Source organism: Chiloscyllium punctatum, chromosome 11 (genome assembly GCF_047496795.1).
Source record: "Chiloscyllium punctatum isolate Juve2018m chromosome 11, sChiPun1.3, whole genome shotgun sequence".
In the NCBI taxonomy this organism is placed as follows: Eukaryota; Metazoa; Chordata; class Chondrichthyes; order Orectolobiformes; family Hemiscylliidae; genus Chiloscyllium; species Chiloscyllium punctatum.
The window spans coordinates 50,866,118-50,885,645 of NC_092749.1; the positions used below are offsets into that span (position 1 = coordinate 50,866,118).

Consider the following 19,528-nt stretch of genomic DNA (forward strand, 5'->3'; position numbering starts at 1 on the left):
GTTTTTATGAGATTTTGCCTCATTCTTCTCAACTTCAGCAAACATAATCCAAACTGATTCAACTTCTCATTATAATTCTGTCATTCCAGGATTCAGTCTGGTAAACCCTCACTGCACTACCCCTATATCCTTCCTCAGATAAGGAGGCCAAAACTGCACATGGCATTCTAGGTGTAGTCTCACCAAGGCACTATACAATTGCAGTAAGATATCCTTGCTCCTGTACTTGAATCCGCACACTTTGAAGGCCTGCATACCACTTACCGGCTTTACCACCTGCATGCTTACCTTCAGCAACTGGTGTACAAGGACACCCAGGTCTCTTTCCACTCTCTCAATTTATAGCATTCAGATAAAAATCTACCTTCCTGTTTTTGCTACCAATGTGGGTAACTTCACATTAGTCTACATCTGTAATGCATTTGCTCACTTGCTCTGCTATGGAAATATCTCAGCATCCTCCTCACAGCACATCCTTCCACCTAGCTTTGCATCATTTGCAAATCTGGAGATGAAATATTGGCATGTATTATAATTCTTGATGCATTGCAAATACATTCAGCAGGCAGATTCTCACCTTAAGGGGCTGTCTTCCCTCAATCAAAGGGAACTTAAGCCTGTTTGAGGGATTGAGCTTTAAACAGAAGAATGCCAGGTGAGAGCCAGATCCTCTTTGTTTTGTTTCTGACCCCCTTGTCCTTCCTCTCCATGATTTTCAATCACCAGGCAACATCACTGCCCTCTGTCCTAGGTGCCCCGTGATCCTGAAACCTCAATGGTATCCTTCCACCAATAACCTCTGCCTTCTCTATGACACTGCTGAGCACAAGAAGTACAGGACTCTGGTTGGCTGGCTCTCTCACTGGATGGGGGGACTTTTGTCCTGGAGGTTTGATTCCTAGGGAAGTGTCCCCCCCCCCCCCCCCCCCCCCTACCAGCGAATTCACCACAGCCTGATAGGTAGGTAACTCAGCAAGCTTTCCTTAGTAAAGGCAGCCAGGGTTTCTCATCAGTCTCTAGCTATCAGGTGAGACCTTCAATACCTCAAAAGGATTTTGCCTATAGTCCCTGGTACAACTCACTTTCTCTCTATGAATGATTTTGAAAGCATCTAATCATTTATATGATATTCAACTGATATCCTGCACATGTGAATGCTAGCTTTTTTAAAATACATTTTGTAAAGGACAATATGATATCAAAATATATAAACACTTTTTTTTTTGACTGACTTACAGCTCCCTGAAGGAACATTAACACAGCAAACTATTTATGGACTGCAGCCTTTTACAAATTATTCTATTGGTTTAGAGGCATGCACTTGTTTTAACTGCTGTAGCAAAGGATCTGTGCCAAGGCTTCTTACTCAGCCATCAGTTCCTGTCAATCAGCCTGACCCATTGGCTCAGAAGATAACATCTATGAGCACTATTTTGCAATGGGATGCTCCACAGTTACCTAATGGTAACATTCAAAGGTAAGAATTACACTAACTGCTTTAAATATAATGGTTTAGGAAACAGTTCTCACTAGAGTGCATGCAATATAATCTGAACATTTCTTAGAATTTCTTGTATGACACTGTTGAATAACTTAAATTCACACTTTGAGAAAGGCACAAATTATTTTAAATGTTGCTCCCTCATGTAACAAACTGAAGAAGACAAGATTAGATTAGATGAGATTCCCTACAGTGTGGAAACATGCCCTTCGGCCCAACAAGTCCACGCCGACCCTCCGAACAGTAACCCACCCAGCCCCCTACATTTACCCCTGACTAAGACACCTAATACTAAGGGCAATTTAGCGTGGCCAATTCACCTGACCTGCACATCTTTGGATTGTGGGAGGAAACCCACGCAGACACGGGGAGAATGTGCAAACTCCACACTGTCAGTTGCCTGAGGTGGGAAATTGAACCTGGGTCCCTGGCGCTGTGAGGCAGCAGTGCTAACCACTGAGCCACCGTGCTGTCCCCTTTTATGGGAAAAAAAAGTACAAGTTGAGCTCTGTAACTTATCCCAGAATCCCCCCCCCCCACCCAGATTTTTCCAAAGTGATGAGTAAAGAGAAAAAGACCTCTTGCTTGTAGTCCTGAACTTTAAGAGTTTCATCATAGAAAATACTTATTAAATTAATACATTAATTTGGCATTTCTCAATCCAGAGTTTTAACAGAGATGTATTAAAATGAATGAGTGCATCCATTCAAATATTGGGGAAAATAATGTTATGTTGCATTAAGTATTATCTAATACTGTGAAAGATCAAATTTGAGATGTTTAAACATTTTTTCCACATACTTTTAAAACTACAATATACAGGATGATTTTACTTTGTCAATATCTCAATATACTGATTTTCATTTAACTTATGGAACTTCTTTATTTTTCTAGTTATGAACTTCAGATGCTCACTGCCTGTCCTCAGCCAATGCAACCAATAACACGGTCTTTTATTGCTGAATCCATTAATGTTGTATATACTGGAAAAGGTCAGATCTTTAACTTGACAGACCTTCAGCTTCACACAAGTTATAATCTTAAAGTAATAAGCTACAGCTCAGTGGACAGTACAGCCTCCAAGTGGATTATCATTACCACAAAGAAAGAAAGTAAGTATAATTCAATTGGTCAAGTGGAATAATAATGTTCTGTTACGCTTGATCCCTCCCAGTAATGATGTGATAGTGATACACATATCAAGCAATTTATAAATAATACATGTCATGATAGATCAACTGATTTAGATTGCTGATGTATCAGAATTTTATTGTGAAATATTGGAAGTCTGTAATTGATGATTGACATATAATGTTAAAGTAACTTTTAACATAGATTGAGTTCAGGTAATAATTGTGCAATGTCTTCTATGAAGGATAAGGCCACAGTTTTAAATGTTGCTGACTTAGTTATATTTCACCAATAAACCCAAAAAATATCAAATCTTGTGCTCCAATTAGCATTCAAGTCTTTCTGTCTATTAAACTATCTGTAAATTGTTATATTGCCTGAGACCTGTCTACATGAACGATTAATTTAATCTAACAAAAGTATGCTGATGTCAGATTAGATTTTGCTTTTTTTTTAAATATCTATCTCTTTGAAAAAATATTAAAGAGATGCAATTAAGGTTTTCAGATAAAATAACCATTAGGTAAGTTATACTAACAGCTTGGATTGACAACTCAGGATTACATTTGTTGTTGGTATTCCTGAACAGTATAGATTTTTGTCCCTAATGTGTACTTAATTTTTAAAATATTTATTATTTGTGTCAGATTATAAAACATAATTTCATTCATTTATTGAAGAACCTGATATGCAGTTGTTTCCCTGCATTGTAATTCTATCAGCTGAGAGAGGAAAATTACGTCTTAATCTGTTCCTCTGCCTCCTTTCCACCTTTTACCACTCTCACAATTTTCCTCTGGAAGTTACACCAAACATGGGCAGTATACTATAATGTAATTATTGCCATTCACCTTAAAGGACAGCCGGGAAGTCTGATCCTTGGTGTATTCCTGGGGTTGACAGCTATTAAGGCAATGGAATGCTGCTCCGATCTGAATAGGTAAGGATTTAATATTTAATTGCAGAGTAATGGACTCACTAAGGTGGTAGATTGAATTACTTTGTTAAATTTTTAATGTTTTCCTCCTGCCAGGATTTCTGGCCACACTGTGCTACTGCTAATTCCATCTGTGGAATGCCTAGTGGTGTTTTAATTGCACACCAAAATGCTTGGAATGATCTTGATTGTGTGCAATCATCTAGCATTAGGGACCCTGGCTTAGGGACAGGTGGAAGCCCCACCTCTACATAACTGGCATATGTGAGAGACTTAAAGGGGCTACCAGCACTAGAACTACCAACTAACTGGTTTTCACTGCAGTGGTGGCAGCAATCTAAGCCTATAGAACACCAAGGTAGACTTGCATGCAAGGACAGGAACAAAAGTCACACATACCCAGTGCTGTTCCGAGCCCAGGCCCAAGGTCCCACCTAACCTTAGCTGGGCACAGTGGTACTGCTCTGAACTGCAACTGGAGCACTGCAGCCCCACCCACAACAGCACCGCTGACAACCCAGACACAGCACAATGCCCCTCATTCCTGACAGGAGTACAGCAGCCTCACCCTCCACCCAAACACAGCAGTGTGGCCCCACCGCCAGACCAAGCACTGCTCTCGAATATAAGTATTGCCGCTGGTGTCATTACATCATATCAAGGATTTAGAGCAATGTCTTCCGTGCGATTCGGGATATGCAGTCATGTCTGACCTCTGCATGCACTCTTGTTCTACCTCCTCTAATGTGCAAACTTGTCCTGCAAGAGAAGGAAGAATAATGTGTTGGAATATATTTGTGATGTTGTCCTGTCACAGCTGGAATAACACAAAGTCATAGAGTCATATAGCATGGAAACAGACCCTTCAGACGAACCAGTCCATGTTGAACATAATCTCAAACTAAACTAGTCTCACCTGCCAGCTCCTGGCCCATATCCCTCCAAACCTTTCCTGTTCATGTACTTATCTAAGTGACTTTTAAATGTGTAAGCTTGGTTGTGTGGTTTGTACCAGTGATAAGTATGTGTGAATGAGGTGAAGAATGTAAAATTTAGGCCAGATTCCTGATTCAGAGAGATTGCTAATGGATGAGGAATGGAGGCATCTATTAATATGAGAGCTTGGGATACAGTGGATAATGGATTGGATTCAAAGATACATTTACTATTCATGTGAGATAATTATTTTTTTGTTGAACTGCAGCCAAATCTGTGGAGTTATTGCATGCTGTCTGACGCTATCTGCTGCCATTTCTTTTCACAATGGATGCCAGAAAGGCCTCATGGCCCATTAGAAAAACATGAGATTTTCTTCTTCTGGACCAAAGCCTATTACACTGCTTTGGAAAACTTGGGAACTTTCTTTCTATATCTCTCTCTTTTTCTGAACTAATACACTTATTGCCACCCTTTCTTCCTTGTGGGAAACGCTTTCAAATATAGTTCCAACACTGCTGCAGTCAGAATATCTCCCCTTTACAAATTGCACACTGAGTTTTAGAAATGGAGGCTAGCTTGGGCCCTTGGAATTTGTTTAGCATTGGGCTGCTCAGTGCAATAATGGTGATGAGCAAGCAAGGTGAGTTTGTTTCCTGGGTGCATCATTCCCTTGGGCACAGGATAATTATGTATCAATAGATCGCATCCACAATAGATCAAATCCAAATTTTAACTCCTTAATCTCAATTCTCCTACAACTACATTGTAAACTAGCTTAATTTTATCACCATCTTGGCAGTTAGCTTGTACATCACAATCTGCACCTCAAGTATACTCGGTAGGTATTTCTTAGATACAATATATACTGATTTTTATTATCAGTGTCTATTATAGGCTTAAAAAGGACTGTGCTGGATAATGGTTAATTTTTATATCCTTAAATGGAAATAAAGGAATGTAGGAAAAAGCATTGATATTGTGCGTTTAGAAACTGTCAAGTTTAACTAATCAAAATAAGTTTAAAAAAGATGTCTAGTTACTGATTTCAACAATGTAATTTGTTCTGCTCTTCAGTGCCCCAGTACAAAGCACCATTCAAAGTAACCAGCAACTTGACAGCAATTTATTTGGACTGGAGTCAAACATTCCAGCTGAATGGAGAACTGAAAGAGTACGTACTGACAGATAACAACATTCAGATTTACAGTGGATTCGACAGCAGATTGCATATTCCAAGAACATCTGATAAAAGTTAGTTCAAACAAGTTCTGCTTCACAATTAAATCTGTTGATGCTATTTCATGGTTATCACTTAAAGAATTTCCAGAAACATACTACTGCAAAACAACATTCAGCTTTTTACATTATTAAAAGGCTTCTGAATTTATGGAACAACTTACCAGTCACCATGGATCTAATTTGGCCAGGCAGCTTTGCTGGCAATGACACTTACTGCAGGTCTTGAGGGGGGGGCAAAGAAATCAAAGATGTTGCTCCATATTGGCAGCAATCCTTGGTGTGCTGTGGAGACTGGAGGAGCATGAGGAGAAATATATTTCTTTGTTCCCCTGACTGCCATCATATTGTTATAGTCCAGAAAGAATATTTTATTATTATGTTATCCTGGACATTTTAGGTTTTTTTTAAATTCAGCTTCACTGCTGCCCACAACTACACTTTTAATTTTTTTTTTCCCATTTTCTAATATATTGAAATTCTGTCTTTTTTCTCCCTGCTATTTTTGCATTATTTAAATTTGTCAGTGTATTTAGATGTAACCTGACAATTTATTGTCCCATTAATTTTTTCTCAATCATTAGTGAACTGTTGTAAGAAATATGGTGATGGACTTTCTTCTTCCTTGGTGATAGCAGCATCAATAGTGCCAATATGAATGACCTACACACCAACAATCTACTGATGTTTGGTTTCTACAGGAGCCACTTATTTCCAGACTATATAACAGCCTTAATTCTAACATAGATGAAAAAGGTAAGGTTCCAACCAATAGCTGCTTGGTCAACTAACCGCCATCTGGTATTAGATCAGAACTGGAGTATTTGCTGATAAGTCCAGCTCCACTTACATCTTGCTGATTAGAAATCAGCACAAACCAGCCTTTCAGAGAACCAAATTAATATCCAGTTTTCCATTTAGAAATAGAAAGTAATACTTGTGCCACCTAATTCAAACAAGGGAGAACCCAGCCATCTCCTCGTGTGCTAGTGGCAGCACCTTTGTGAAACGCTGTATCAGTGCAGTTGTTACACAAATTGGGCAGAGGCTGGGTACTCTGCAATTGGTGACTCACTTCCTGACCCCCTAAAAGCCACTCCATCTTCAATAAAGTTTGTTTGAATTGTGACAAGATATTCATCAACCTTCTCAATGAGTGCAGACAAAGAAACACTCAAGAGGTTTAATCATCCAGTCCACTTGATTGGTGGAATGATATTGAAGTCAATAGCCAACAATTCCATTATGAGTGCACTTTGCTGCACTGTGGGTGATCTACAGAATACATCTCAAAAGCAAATCATCCAGGCTGTTTCAGAGTCACATTCATGCTTGTTATCCTTACACCCAGAAATGGAAAGATGTATTCAACTAGCATTGATGCAATTTGACAGAAGCCTGCAGATGAATGGATCACTATGTGAGAAAATTAAGAGAAAGAGGCTTATTATTTGATTTTTAAGGTGGCGAGCTAGCAAACATAATTGTTGAGTTGGTAATCACATCCCCCCTCCCCCACCCCATGGAAGTTTTCCAGAATAACTACTGAAGAATGGACACAAATACAGAGCAATCCTTGCAGGTCAATGAAGCTTACAGATCCTGAGTACAACTTTGACAGTTGACACCATCATTAGAACAGTCAAACATAGCAAGACATGTGGAAGCATTGGTCTTCAGCATGTATCACAGAAATTCCAAGCTTTTAATTAATTTTGCAAAATATGTAGCAATAAAGGCCATTGATAAAGGCAATGCACTGGAGCAAAGGATGATGCAGCTACAGACTGTACAATGACCCAACAAACTAGGGACAAGGAGTATCTTCAAGTTACAATAATGATCATCTGGATCCTGCCAGAAACATAAATATAAAATGAATGACAATTGTAGAGACTGTCTCTTTTTATTGTTCTATATCTTTGATTGTGGACTGAAATGGGTAAAGAATTGCTATGTAAAAGAACCAAGGACTGTTGAAAGTTTTGCTGCACTTTTTGAAGACACTTATTGTTAAGTGATGTTTACATTGCTACTTGTTCAAGCAGCTGGGGAAGGACCACAGATTGACTGGAGCCAGGGTGTATGTACAAAGTGGGATGTAGCTAACAACAAGTAGCTGGCATGGTGACCAGTTGTTGAAGGCAAAGGTTTTTTGCCTGTCATCAACAGTGTAATTGGCTCCCAAGTAGTTGAACAGTTTGTGAGCATGAAGGAGACAGCCAGACGTCATCAGGCCTCCAGATATGGTGGCATGGTGGCTCAGTAGTCAGCATTGCTACCTCACATTACCAGGAACCTGGATTCAATTCCAACCTTGGATGACTGTCTATGCGGGTTTTCTCCCACAGTCCAAAGATGTGCAGGTTAGATGGATTGGCATTGTAAATTGCCCTGTATTGTCCAGGGATGTGTAGGTTGGGTGGATTAGCCATGGAAAATGCAGGGTTACAGGGATAGGGTATGGAGGGTGATTCTGGGTGGGATGCTCTTTAGAGAGTCGGTGTGGAGTTGTTGGGCCAAATGGCCTGTTTCCACACTGTCGGGATTCAATGAAAGAAAGATGTTGTCCTTACTTCTGCAGCAAAAGAAAACCTCAAGCCTGAAGAAAGCCAGTTTATTTCCTTTCATTAGTTGCTGTAAGTTGTGGTTTTTAAGCACCAAGTCAGAGTCTTTATGAGTTGTGAAACAGTTACTCAATGCTTCCTGCAAGCAAGCAAAGTACGTGGAAAAGGAAGAACGAGGAGCAGCAAGGCTTAACAAGCCAAAAGAATCTTCTCAGCAAATCCTGTGAACAGGGATCACTGAACTGCCTTCCCAGTCTTTCCCTTGCCCATAACACCCATTTTTATTTGTGTCTAAATCTGAGTGTAGGGTGAGTTTTACAAGGTTTTAACAGTTTTAGCTGAGGGAGGTATATGTCAACAGTTCACTACTGTCTACTTGTAGTTAGAATCTACTTGCAATAAATAGTAATTCTTAATAAGTATAAGACTGTGGTCCATGCTTTCTCTTTACCTGGATCTGAAAAAGAGGCAAATTGGGGAATTTTGCATAGTTCTATAAAATCTTTAACTTTTGTGACAAATATGGGAATAGCAGGTTGTGATTTCCAGTGTGCTACCCCAGTAAAACAAACCGAATCTGATGATGTCCATGATGAGACAAAGAGTTGGAAAAAAGGCTTCAGATTGTCAATCCTATGGAAAACATCAACATCATTACATCAACTGAATTGTGTGCAAACTTTCAAATTACCTGTCGATAAAAACCTGATTGTTTGTTTGTTCTTGGCTAAGGTTAACATGGGGACAAATGTCAAATCAATACAAGTTAATTCTTAAAAAATAACATGGGCCCACAAACCTGGGAAGCCACAATGAAACCTACAAATGTGAAATTTGCAGCATACAATGGTTCACCAATTCAATGTGCAAGACCGACAGTCCTGCAGTGCAAGTACAATCAATCCATTTGGACATCACAACTGGACTACATGGTAGACATTGCCAGACTTACAATTGCAGATAAACCAGTATGATTATAACTTCTCACTCATTATACTCCATGCAGTCAAACATCAGAGACAAAAGAAGCGGCAGCAGACTATTCAAGAAAATTGTGCAGAATTCAGTATGAAGGAAGAACATCAATAGCCACAATAGCAAAAAAATTACATTCTCAGTATGGCCAAGCAAATATCCATTGATAAGAAGAAAGCTGTGGAGGCATTGCTAGAAGCAGAAGAATCGTGTTAAAGTGTCAGGCCTACTGACTGGAGACTCAGCAACAGAGCCATGTTCCTCTTGTCATGAAGACAAATCAGGCAGTAGTGAGGCCAGCAGTGGGCCTTTTTGCATGAATCAAGACTCTGGGAGCAAAGATTGCATATGCCAAGAGTTGCTGTCCAATCAAAGTCCAGCTGATCTTTTATTCAACAGTACTTCTGGGGAGGCTCTTAATAATAACAGATAGCAGAGTCCCAGGATCAAGGAGTAGTCCAGGCCAAAGGCATATAATGTCAGAGAGTATTTTAGGGATGGGGCTCACAGAGACAGGTGTACATATCTTCTGAATTGGTGTGGAGACAAAAATGTAGCTTCAGGAGAAAAGGGCTGAACTATTAGCACAGAATAAATCCTAGTTTGATAATACCATCTTTGAGACAGGAATACATTTACTCAGCTCACAAACGTGAATGAAGAGATAAAAAAGCAAGAAAGGAAGAGAATGAATTACAAATTCAGTATCATCAATACAATGAATTGACTGCCAATTTACAAGAAGAAGTGAAACAACTTGTATGTAAAGCTGATCAAATAGGAGCAGTTACTGAAAAATCAGCTTGAATTCAAAGCAATGCAGGAGAAAATGACTTCTGCAAAAAAAAGGTGCATGTTCATTAAACAAGGAAAAGCAACTCACTCATGAGACAGTTATTTGAAACACAATCACCAGCAATGATACTCTAGTGAAATAACTCAAGCAGGATTTGCAGGAAACCAAACATCTGTTAAAGCATTAAGTAGAAGAGGTCCAAACTTCCAAGTAAACAAAAAGAAATTAAAAGAAGTTATTAGAACAGGTCATGAAGGAGAAAATGGACTGAACCAACAGAACGCTAAAAGTTTGATAGAAATAAAATCATTTGCATCATTAAAAAGTGTTTAAAATGAGTTGGAAATTTTTAAAGAACTAAACAGTAAATGCCAAGAAGCATTGATGAACAATTCAGTCAGTAGCCAATCTGGAACAAATCTTAGTTGTGTGTTGGATTAAGCGCATCCTTAAATGGTAACTGCAGTCCATGAAAGAAAACTTGACAACAGAAACAGGAAAGATAGACAATATGATTGATGACAGTAGTAAAAACACGATACATTCCGACAAGTTTATCATCACAAGATCTGGATGTACCTGCAAGTAACCAATGCATTATACAGGCAAATATATTCACTGTTTTCAGTTAGCAGTTGAATTTTCTTTTAGAAAGGAGGGAGATGCTGTCTGTGTGCTCTGCCTTTAAGAGAGTTCACCTTTAAACCTTCCTTGGGACATGTGAATGCCATGGGTGACTCTGCCTGGCAGTCAGCTTTGTATTTGCACACTGCACTCACTGAAATCAGTTGGTTCAGTGTAACGTCTGCTTCATAATTTGGGATATGTCTTATTGTTTTAAGAAAACTAACCTCGCTGATCAAACAGTGACAGTGACATCTTATCATTAACACGACACAGGCAGACTTATTTCCATGTGGCATGAAATTGTGCAGCCAGCTCCCAGCAGGAGTGCTGGATCAACGGATTCATCAATTGGAGAGAAGAGGGATGCTAAAAGCCACCTCTCTGCCTTTGCTCCCAACTCATATATGCACCTCTCTCTGTGAGCCCCATCCCTAAAACACTCTCTGACATTACTTGCCTTTGGCCTGGAATACTCCTTGATACTGGAACTCTGCTAACTGTCAATCTGACATTAATGACAGCCTCTCCAGAAGCACTGTTGAATGAAAGATCAGCTGGACTCTGATTGGCCAGCAGCTCTTGACAGATGGAACCTTTGCTCCCAGGGTCCTGATTTGAGCAAAAAGACCTACTGCTGGCCTCACCACTGCCTGATTGGCTTCCATGAGGAAAGGGAAACATGTTGCTCTGTCTACAGTCAGTGGGCCTGACACTTTAATACAATCCTATTGCTTGTAGCAATGCATCCATATCTTTCTACTTAGTAATTGATGTTTGCACAACAATACTGACAATGAAAATGTTTTGCTATTATGGTAAAAATCTAAAATATTGACATAACTGGAATTATGTTTTTTTATTTGTTATAGCTTTTCTATTTCAAGTTATATGTACAACAGATATGGGAAGCGCAAGTACTCCCACTATCAAATATAACACAGCAACACATGTGGGTAAGTATTTTGCATATTTGCTTTGTTTTAAATCACTTGTATAAATTTGATTCCTTTAACCTCCTCAGTGGAAATGTAAATTTTAAAAATTAGCTGCAGTCATGTAAATTAAACAAAAAAATAAACAAAAGGCTTGCAAGAAAATAATATATCAACCACTGTCAATTATTACCATAATCAAGTATGAGTAAACCAGTCATGAGTCATATTTAGTATTGTTCACTCTAATTTAACATGTTTTTCAATTGGTTCCCAGTCTGATCAGAGTCCATGCATACCATAGCAATGTGATGCCTGGTATTTAAGTCCCATCCTGTAGAAAGTGCCTTCCAATTTAGCAAGTAATAAAGTTACATAAAACAAATAGAATCATTTATGAGCATGTATAAAAGTGTAATTATATGTCAGAATTTGCTCTGACCTCATGTAGCTTGTCCATGTATGAAAAGTGTGAGGGAGGACTCTAGTAAACATTTCCTTAAAATGGAGTGTTTGGATGCAAGAGGTAAGATTAAGAAATAATCACAGCAAGATCTGTGATGGACACATTATTGAAGTACCTCTCAAAATTGGGAGCTGTTAATAACATGAAAATTGTCCCTTTTAATCCCGACTGGAGAAAGGCAGACCGTAGGAGTAATGTGGGACACGTCCATTACATCAATCTTATCCATAATCATGTTACCTCTAACATCTACCAGCATGAAACTTCAACAGTGGAGTCATATAGAAGAAGCTATGCAAATAACTTTGAGTTCAATAGTATAAATGTTAATTCTATACACAAGTTACCACGTATAATAAGGAAGCTTTAGTTTTCTTTCAAAGGTTTCTCAAAAAGAAATACAAAACTTAAATACATGCATGCAAATCATTTTTTTTCAAACTCACAACCCTGAAAAATAACTGTTTCCTGATGAAGGGCTTTTGTCCGAAACGTCGATTTCGCTGCTCGTTGGATACTGCCTGAACTGCTGTGCTCTTCCAGCACCACTAATCCAGTATTTGGTTTTCAGCATCTGCAGTCATTGTTTTTACCCTGGAAATTGTAGGGCCAACCACTGTCTCTCTGCCCATTCAGAGAATCAAAGGAAGGCCCTGTCACTTCAGTGGAAGAGGACCAATGGAATTGACTGTCCTTCAGGTATTTAATTGTCCTCCACTCGCAACTGAGGACCAAAGTGATTAAAAGCTCATCTGCTGGGAATAGACAGTGTTACCAGCGTCATCTCCTTGTCACCACCAGTGGCATTGGGAGTGGTGACTGCTGTTGGATTTGTACCCATCAGGTGCCCAGGCACATTTTTAGACCCCAGGTCAAAGGTGAATTAGGGTGGGATGGTGCTGGTGAGTGGGCATGGCAGGAGCTGGATTAGCAAGAGGACTTTAAAAGCCCATCCCTTATCAATGCATAGAATGTCTAATAATGAGGCACCTTCCACACACCATCCCACCCAGGAAGCTTCTGGCAAATCTAACAGGAATTACTGAGCATCCTGCTGCGGGCATAGAAAATCTCTCCAGCTTCTGTTAAAACCCTGATGTGCTACTTAATTGACAACATGCTGTGGTGGCCAGAAATCCCATGCTGCATCCCTTGTACACTCCAACTTAATCAGAGGAAGTTCCACCCTCTTCAAGAGGCTGACAAAGGGATCTCCTGTCATTGAATGGACAGACCCTTCATGTTTCTGCTGTGATGGGCTGCATTAAGTCTAGCCCTGAGAAGGTTTAAATTATTTTTGGAAATCAAATGTCTTCATGTCTTCTACTTGTTTTAAAGGTTCTACAATATCCACTGTTGAGGAGAAAACAGGAGTACCGCAATCAAACACCCTGTTCTACAATGAATTGTGGTTCATTACAATAATGGCAGTCCTTGGATTGCTGTTTCTGGCTATATTCTTGGCTATCCTACTGCAAAGGGCAATAACTAAACAACCATTCAAACGAGAGAGGCCTCCTTTAATTCCACTGCAGAAGAGGACTAATTTGCCTAATGAATCCTTCATGGTAAGTTTTTGAAAGTCTTCTGTTATTATCAGGTACAAATTATATCCAATATGCACAAGTTACAAGAATATGAAGGAATACACTCCATTGTCTGGTTGAGTTCAGGTCCAGCAACACTCGAGAAGTTTGGCACAATTCAGGACAAAGCAGCATATTTGACAGACAAACATAACTCCCTTCACCACTGACACTCAGTAGCTGCACTGCAGAAATTCACTGAGGCTTTTTAGACAATACCTTCCAAACCCACAACCACTATCATCTAAGGACAAGGGCAGCATAAACACAAGAGCATCAGCACCTGCAAAGTTCCCTTTCAAGACACCTGCCAATCCGACTTGTAAATCACCATTCCTTCAATGTCATTGGGTCAAAATCCTGGAATTTCCTTCCCAACAGCATTGTAGAAGTATCTACAGCAAATGGACTGCAGCAGTTCAAGAAGGCAGCTCACCACCACCTTCTCCAGAGCAATTAAGGCTGGCCAACAAATGTTGGCCCAGCTAGTGACACCAAATTCCATGAGTGAATTTTCAAAAAGCAAGTCCAATTCAACATAAATCAATAGTGCACGATTACGCAACAAACAACGTTTAGAGTGTTCACAGGACCCAAAGAAAAGTTTGATGTAAATCTCCTTTTCAGATAACGGAGGTGAATTTGCTCTGAGCTTCTCTTATTCTTCAGCTATTACTTCAGCAAAATCCAACAGAATTCCCACTCAATAAAGTAAAAAACCTTCTTGCCTCACACCTAAAGTTTTGGTACCAGACTGGGGAGACTTTGAGAAAATTCACTTCAGCGGACTACCCATTTCTATCAGAATCATAAATATTTGCCATAAGCTTGTCATCATTTTCTTTAATAATAAAGAGGAGTGTGCTGATAAAGTTCACTTACCAAACAGTTCGTAAAGATGTCATGACAAATGCATCAGTTAGATGATGATTGATAGTTAAGTTCCACTTTTTTGTTTAAATTTAAACAAGGCAGGTTGACTCTGGTCAAAGCATTGCCCTGAGGAGTGTATGAGAAACTAGCTATTGCCTGTTTTGCTAATTTGAAACCCATAATACCTTTTCATATTCTTAGCTGCAAAGAATAGGACCCATTTATTAACATATGTATCTTTCCATTTATACAAGTGCACCACACCGTGAGGCTGACTGATAATCATAAATTGATTGCCAGTATATTTTCTATTACTTTTTGGATTTTTCAGCAAATGCTGTTGAATTGCAGAATCATATCTAATATTGGAGACTGTGCTTAAAGTTCCTCACTATACATTGTGTAAAGTTATGACAGGGCCTAAGGCATGTTTCAGTCCTGAAAAGTGTCCAGTCTACCAAGAAGGGTAAGTTGTCTTAATGCAATATCAACCTGAGTGTTTTCAACTCGAACAGGATATTGCCTTCAACCCAAAGTGGCGTTCCGTCTATTACACAAAATAAGCAATTTGGTATATGAATTTCAGTGTCACTATGATGCTAGCAATGTAGGCTATATGCCTCAAACGTCATACCAAGCAGTATGTCCATTCAACTGTTTACAGTAGACAAGGTTCTAACCATACACAACCAGCTCTGTTTGTAATCATTCATGCCTCCCTATTGTATCACCTCACCCCCCCCCCCCCACCCTTTGCAGCTGTACCCTGTATTTTATTTTACAGCACAGAAGGAAGTTATTCCGCCCATTATGTCCATGGCAGCTCTCTGCAAAAGCAACTGAACTAATCACATACCCCTGCCTTTGCTTCACAGCCCTGAAATTTGTTTCTGTTCAATTAATTACTCAATTCTATTTTTAAAGCCACAATTAAATTTGCCTGCACCATACATGAAGCAGTGCATTCCAGATACTAGTCATTCAGTGTTAAAATATTTTTCTTCTTGTCATCCTTTGGGTTTTTTTCTGCTATTTATGGTAGATTATTATCTTTTAGTTCTCACCGTATCCACCAATGGGAACAGATATGATCTATTTACCCTGTTCAGGCTCCTCCTAACTGAGGTCTTGTTTTATCTGAATCTAATGTAGTTATTAAACTCTTCTTCTCCCCTTAGTTTGATGGTATTGCAGCACCGTCTGATGCTTCAAGTTCTGTTACCCTTAAGAGTTATACTATGTGTTTTGAGGTATGCCGAAGAGTTGTGTTCTGCAGTGTGGGTAATGCAATGCAGTCTTTCTTTGACACGGATTACCTGAAGTTGCATGATTTTGTCTTGAATGCAGTGAGTGCAAAGTTTACACCCTTGGTAGTGTTATGAACGAAGTATTGTCACTGTGGGAAAGTGTTTGCTATTTTTGATCATTTACAAATCCAAGATGAGGTTGACCAAAGTATATTCCCCATTGTCTAATGCATAAGTCATGATTTATTTTTCTTCCACAAGCAAAAATTAGGCTTGATAAATAGTTACTAAACAAGACAGTGGTCTTTAAAATCACATGATATATCATTGTGGAAATATGATACATCATTGTAATTACTACAATGAAGCATCACACTCATGTGGATCTTGTATTGGATCAAGAGTGTGATTTGAAGTCAGTATCTTTTATAAAGTATTAATCAATTTAAAAATGTGATGTTACTCAGTCCCACTTTAATATCTATGTTGCAGCCTCAACTCAGTGGTTATATTGAATGGTGTCACAAGCTTATGGTCTACTCCTGCTAATATTCTTATCTGGAGTAACTAGAGTGGGTTCAGTTTCTACCCCACACACTTGGTCATTCAGAGCCACATTTTTACTTCTGACATGGTGAGCACAAGTTGAGGTATTTCCCGTCTTACCACTTACATCTCGGTTGTGGGGGGAGGGGTGTGAGGTTTATTCATAACCCTACATCAAAGATAAATAATTCTTTAATAGTATCTTTGAGATATCAATAAAACTGTGAATGTATAACACACTTGCTGGGATAATTATAGATGGTGGAAAGCAGCCACGGATTAATAAGGTCCACGTTGGGGTAATGTCAGCAAACAGCTGTTGTAACTGTTAGAACGGGTTTATTTCAACTTTTGCTGACACCAGTAGTCTTTTTTTTTCTAGTTTTTAAAGGGTTGAGGATTCAATAATAGATTCACAATACTACAGACCTTGACCACAGCATGAGCCATTATATCTTCATAAATTCAGAAGTGGTACTGGTTAAGGTCTTTGCTATAGCAAAAATGAAGTATTTTTGAACGCAGCACCGTACTCAAAAAGCTTGGTTAAATTCAAGTCTCTCTTATTTAGGTCATGCCCTCTTCCTTTTCCTGTACCAGCAAAAATGGATCCATCAGAAAAAGGGATAGAACCTCTGGTCAGCTCTAAGCCACTGCTTTAAAGATCAGTACAGCCCTCCTGACTCTGTGAGGTTCCAGCCCATAACCTGGGTAGACACTGCAGTATAGTAGCAAGGGTGTTCTGTACTGTCAGAGGTAATCATGACCCTGTAGGTCTTCCCAGTTAAAGTTTAAACATTCCAAGCCTACCATTTAAAGAAGTGTATCTTGTGATACAAGGTACTTATTTATAAGTTCTTTATTTTAGATACTTTCAATACAAAGAACAAAAGAACAAGATTCGGCCAATCAGTCATGAAGCTTCACCATTGAATTAGCTGAAGTCTGGTCAGGATTTCCAACTCCATGTTCATACCCTATTTCATTATGTTTAATACCTTCGCATTTCAGGAAAATGACTACCTCCTTACTGAAAGCTACAACTATCCTTGCTCCCCTAATGTCCCTAGTTTGTCATCATTAAGAAAACAGACGAGTGTATTTACCTCGGATCAAAAGTCAATACCATCACACCTGCCCACAATGCACTCTGCCTGCCTTAATATAGTCCACCCGTGTAATCCATCTATGTCCCTTTGAACCTTGCTGCTCTCAATTGCACCATGTGCTGTCCCTTCTATCTTAGTGAAGAAAGATGTCCTTGGTGTCACCAAGGATTTTGTGCTCATTTTGAGTTGGATTTGAACGTGCAACCCTTGAACTCAGAGATGTCAGTACGGGCGCTGACTCGAGGCTGACATCCAAGAATGTTTTAAGATGAATTCTCACCACTGCTCATCATGTTCTTTGAGTTATCTGGTAGATTTGTTGGTACCTACATATTTCCTCTTTGGGATCTATAGAATCTGTATGGTCCAGTGTGGTAGACGAAAACACTTTACTAGCCAAATGACAAGAGGCTCTTGTCTTAACTAAGATAAGGTTTATTACATGATAACAACAATAGTATAAGTTACATTAATGTGATGGACATTGCTCCAGAAACAGTAAGAAAGGGCCAGATGGTAGGTTTTACTCCTTGGAGATCTTAAGCTGTTCTCCCACCAAGTCTGTATGATGCCATCATTGTGTACGGTACTAAAGGCACTTAGAACATAGGACAGTACAGCGCAGTACAGGCCCTTCAGCCCTTGATGTTGCACCGGACTGTGGAACCAATCTGAAGTCCATCAAACCTACACTATTCCATTATCATCCATATGTTTATCCAATGACCATTTAAATGCCCTTAAACTGGTGAGTCTACTTGTGTTGTAGGCAGTGCTTTCCATGCCCCTCTTACTCTCAGAGTAAAGAAACTACCTCTGACATCTGTCCTTTATCTATCACTCTTCAATTTATAGCTATGTCCCCTCATGCTAGTCATCACTATCTGAGGAAATAAACTTTCACTGTCCACCCTATTTGATCCTCTGATTATCTTACATGTTTAATTAAGTCGCCTCTCAACCTTCTTCTTTCTTACGAAAACGGCCTAAAGTCCATCAGCCTTTCCTCATAAGACCTTCCCTCCATACCAGGCAACATCCTAGTAAATTTGCAAAGCTTCCACATCCTTCCTATAATGCGGTGACCAGAACTATACACAATATTCCAAGTGCGGCTGGACCAGAGTTTTGTACAGCTACAGCATGACTTGTGGCTCTGAAACTCAATCCTTCTACCAATAAAACCTAACACACCATATGCATTCTTAACAACCTGGATGGCAACTTACAGGGATCTATGTACATGAACACTGAGATCTTTCTGCTCTTCTACACTACCAAGAATCTTATACACTACCAAGAATCTTAACCCAGTACTCTATATTCATGTTGCACCTTCCAAAGTGAATCACCTCACACTTTTCCACATTAAACTCCATTTGCCACCTCTCAGCCCAGCTCTGCAGCTTATCTATGTCCCTGTGTAACCTGCAACATCCTTCAGCACTATACACAACTCCACCGACCTTAGTGTCATTCACAAATTTACTAACCCTCCTTCTATGCCCTCATCTAGGTCATTGATAAAAATGACAAACAGCAATGGCCCCAAAATAGGTCCTTGATGTACTCCACTAGTAACTCAACTCCAGGATGAACATTTCCCATCAACCACCACCCTGTCTTCTTTCAGCTCGCCAATTTCTGATCCAAACCATTAAATCATCCTAAATCCCATGCCTCCATATTTTATGCAATAACCTACTGTGGGGAACCTTACCAAACACCTTATTGAAATCCATATATACCACATCACTGCTTACCCTCATCTACCTGTTTGGTCACCATCTCAAAGAACTCCATAAGGTTTGTGAGGCACGACCTACCCTTCACAAAACTGTATTAAGTATCCCTAATCAACTTATTCCTCTCTAGATGATTATAAATCCTATCTCTTGTAATCTTTTTCAACATTTTATCCACAACTGAAGTAAGGTTCACTGATCTATGATTACCAGGGTTATCTCTACTTCCCTTCTTGAACAAAGGAGCAACATTTGCTATCCTTCCATCTTCTGGCACCATTCCTGTAGACAATGAAGACATAAAGATCAAAGCCA

At 39.4% G+C, this 19,528-nt stretch overlaps 1 protein-coding gene across 1 annotated transcript in view; it reads left to right on the forward strand.

Annotated features, from left to right (window-relative positions):
• ush2a (Usher syndrome 2A (autosomal recessive, mild)) overlaps nt 1–19,528 on the forward strand; it is a 929,735-nt gene that overhangs the window by 901,303 nt on the left and 8,904 nt on the right. The window contains 7 exon segments of the mRNA XM_072580162.1: nt 147–176; nt 1,239–1,477; nt 2,396–2,613; nt 5,583–5,759; nt 11,579–11,662; nt 13,446–13,675; nt 15,745–15,816. Of these exon segments, the coding sequence (XP_072436263.1) occupies nt 147–176; nt 1,239–1,477; nt 2,396–2,613; nt 5,583–5,759; nt 11,579–11,662; nt 13,446–13,675; nt 15,745–15,816 (1,050 nt within the window).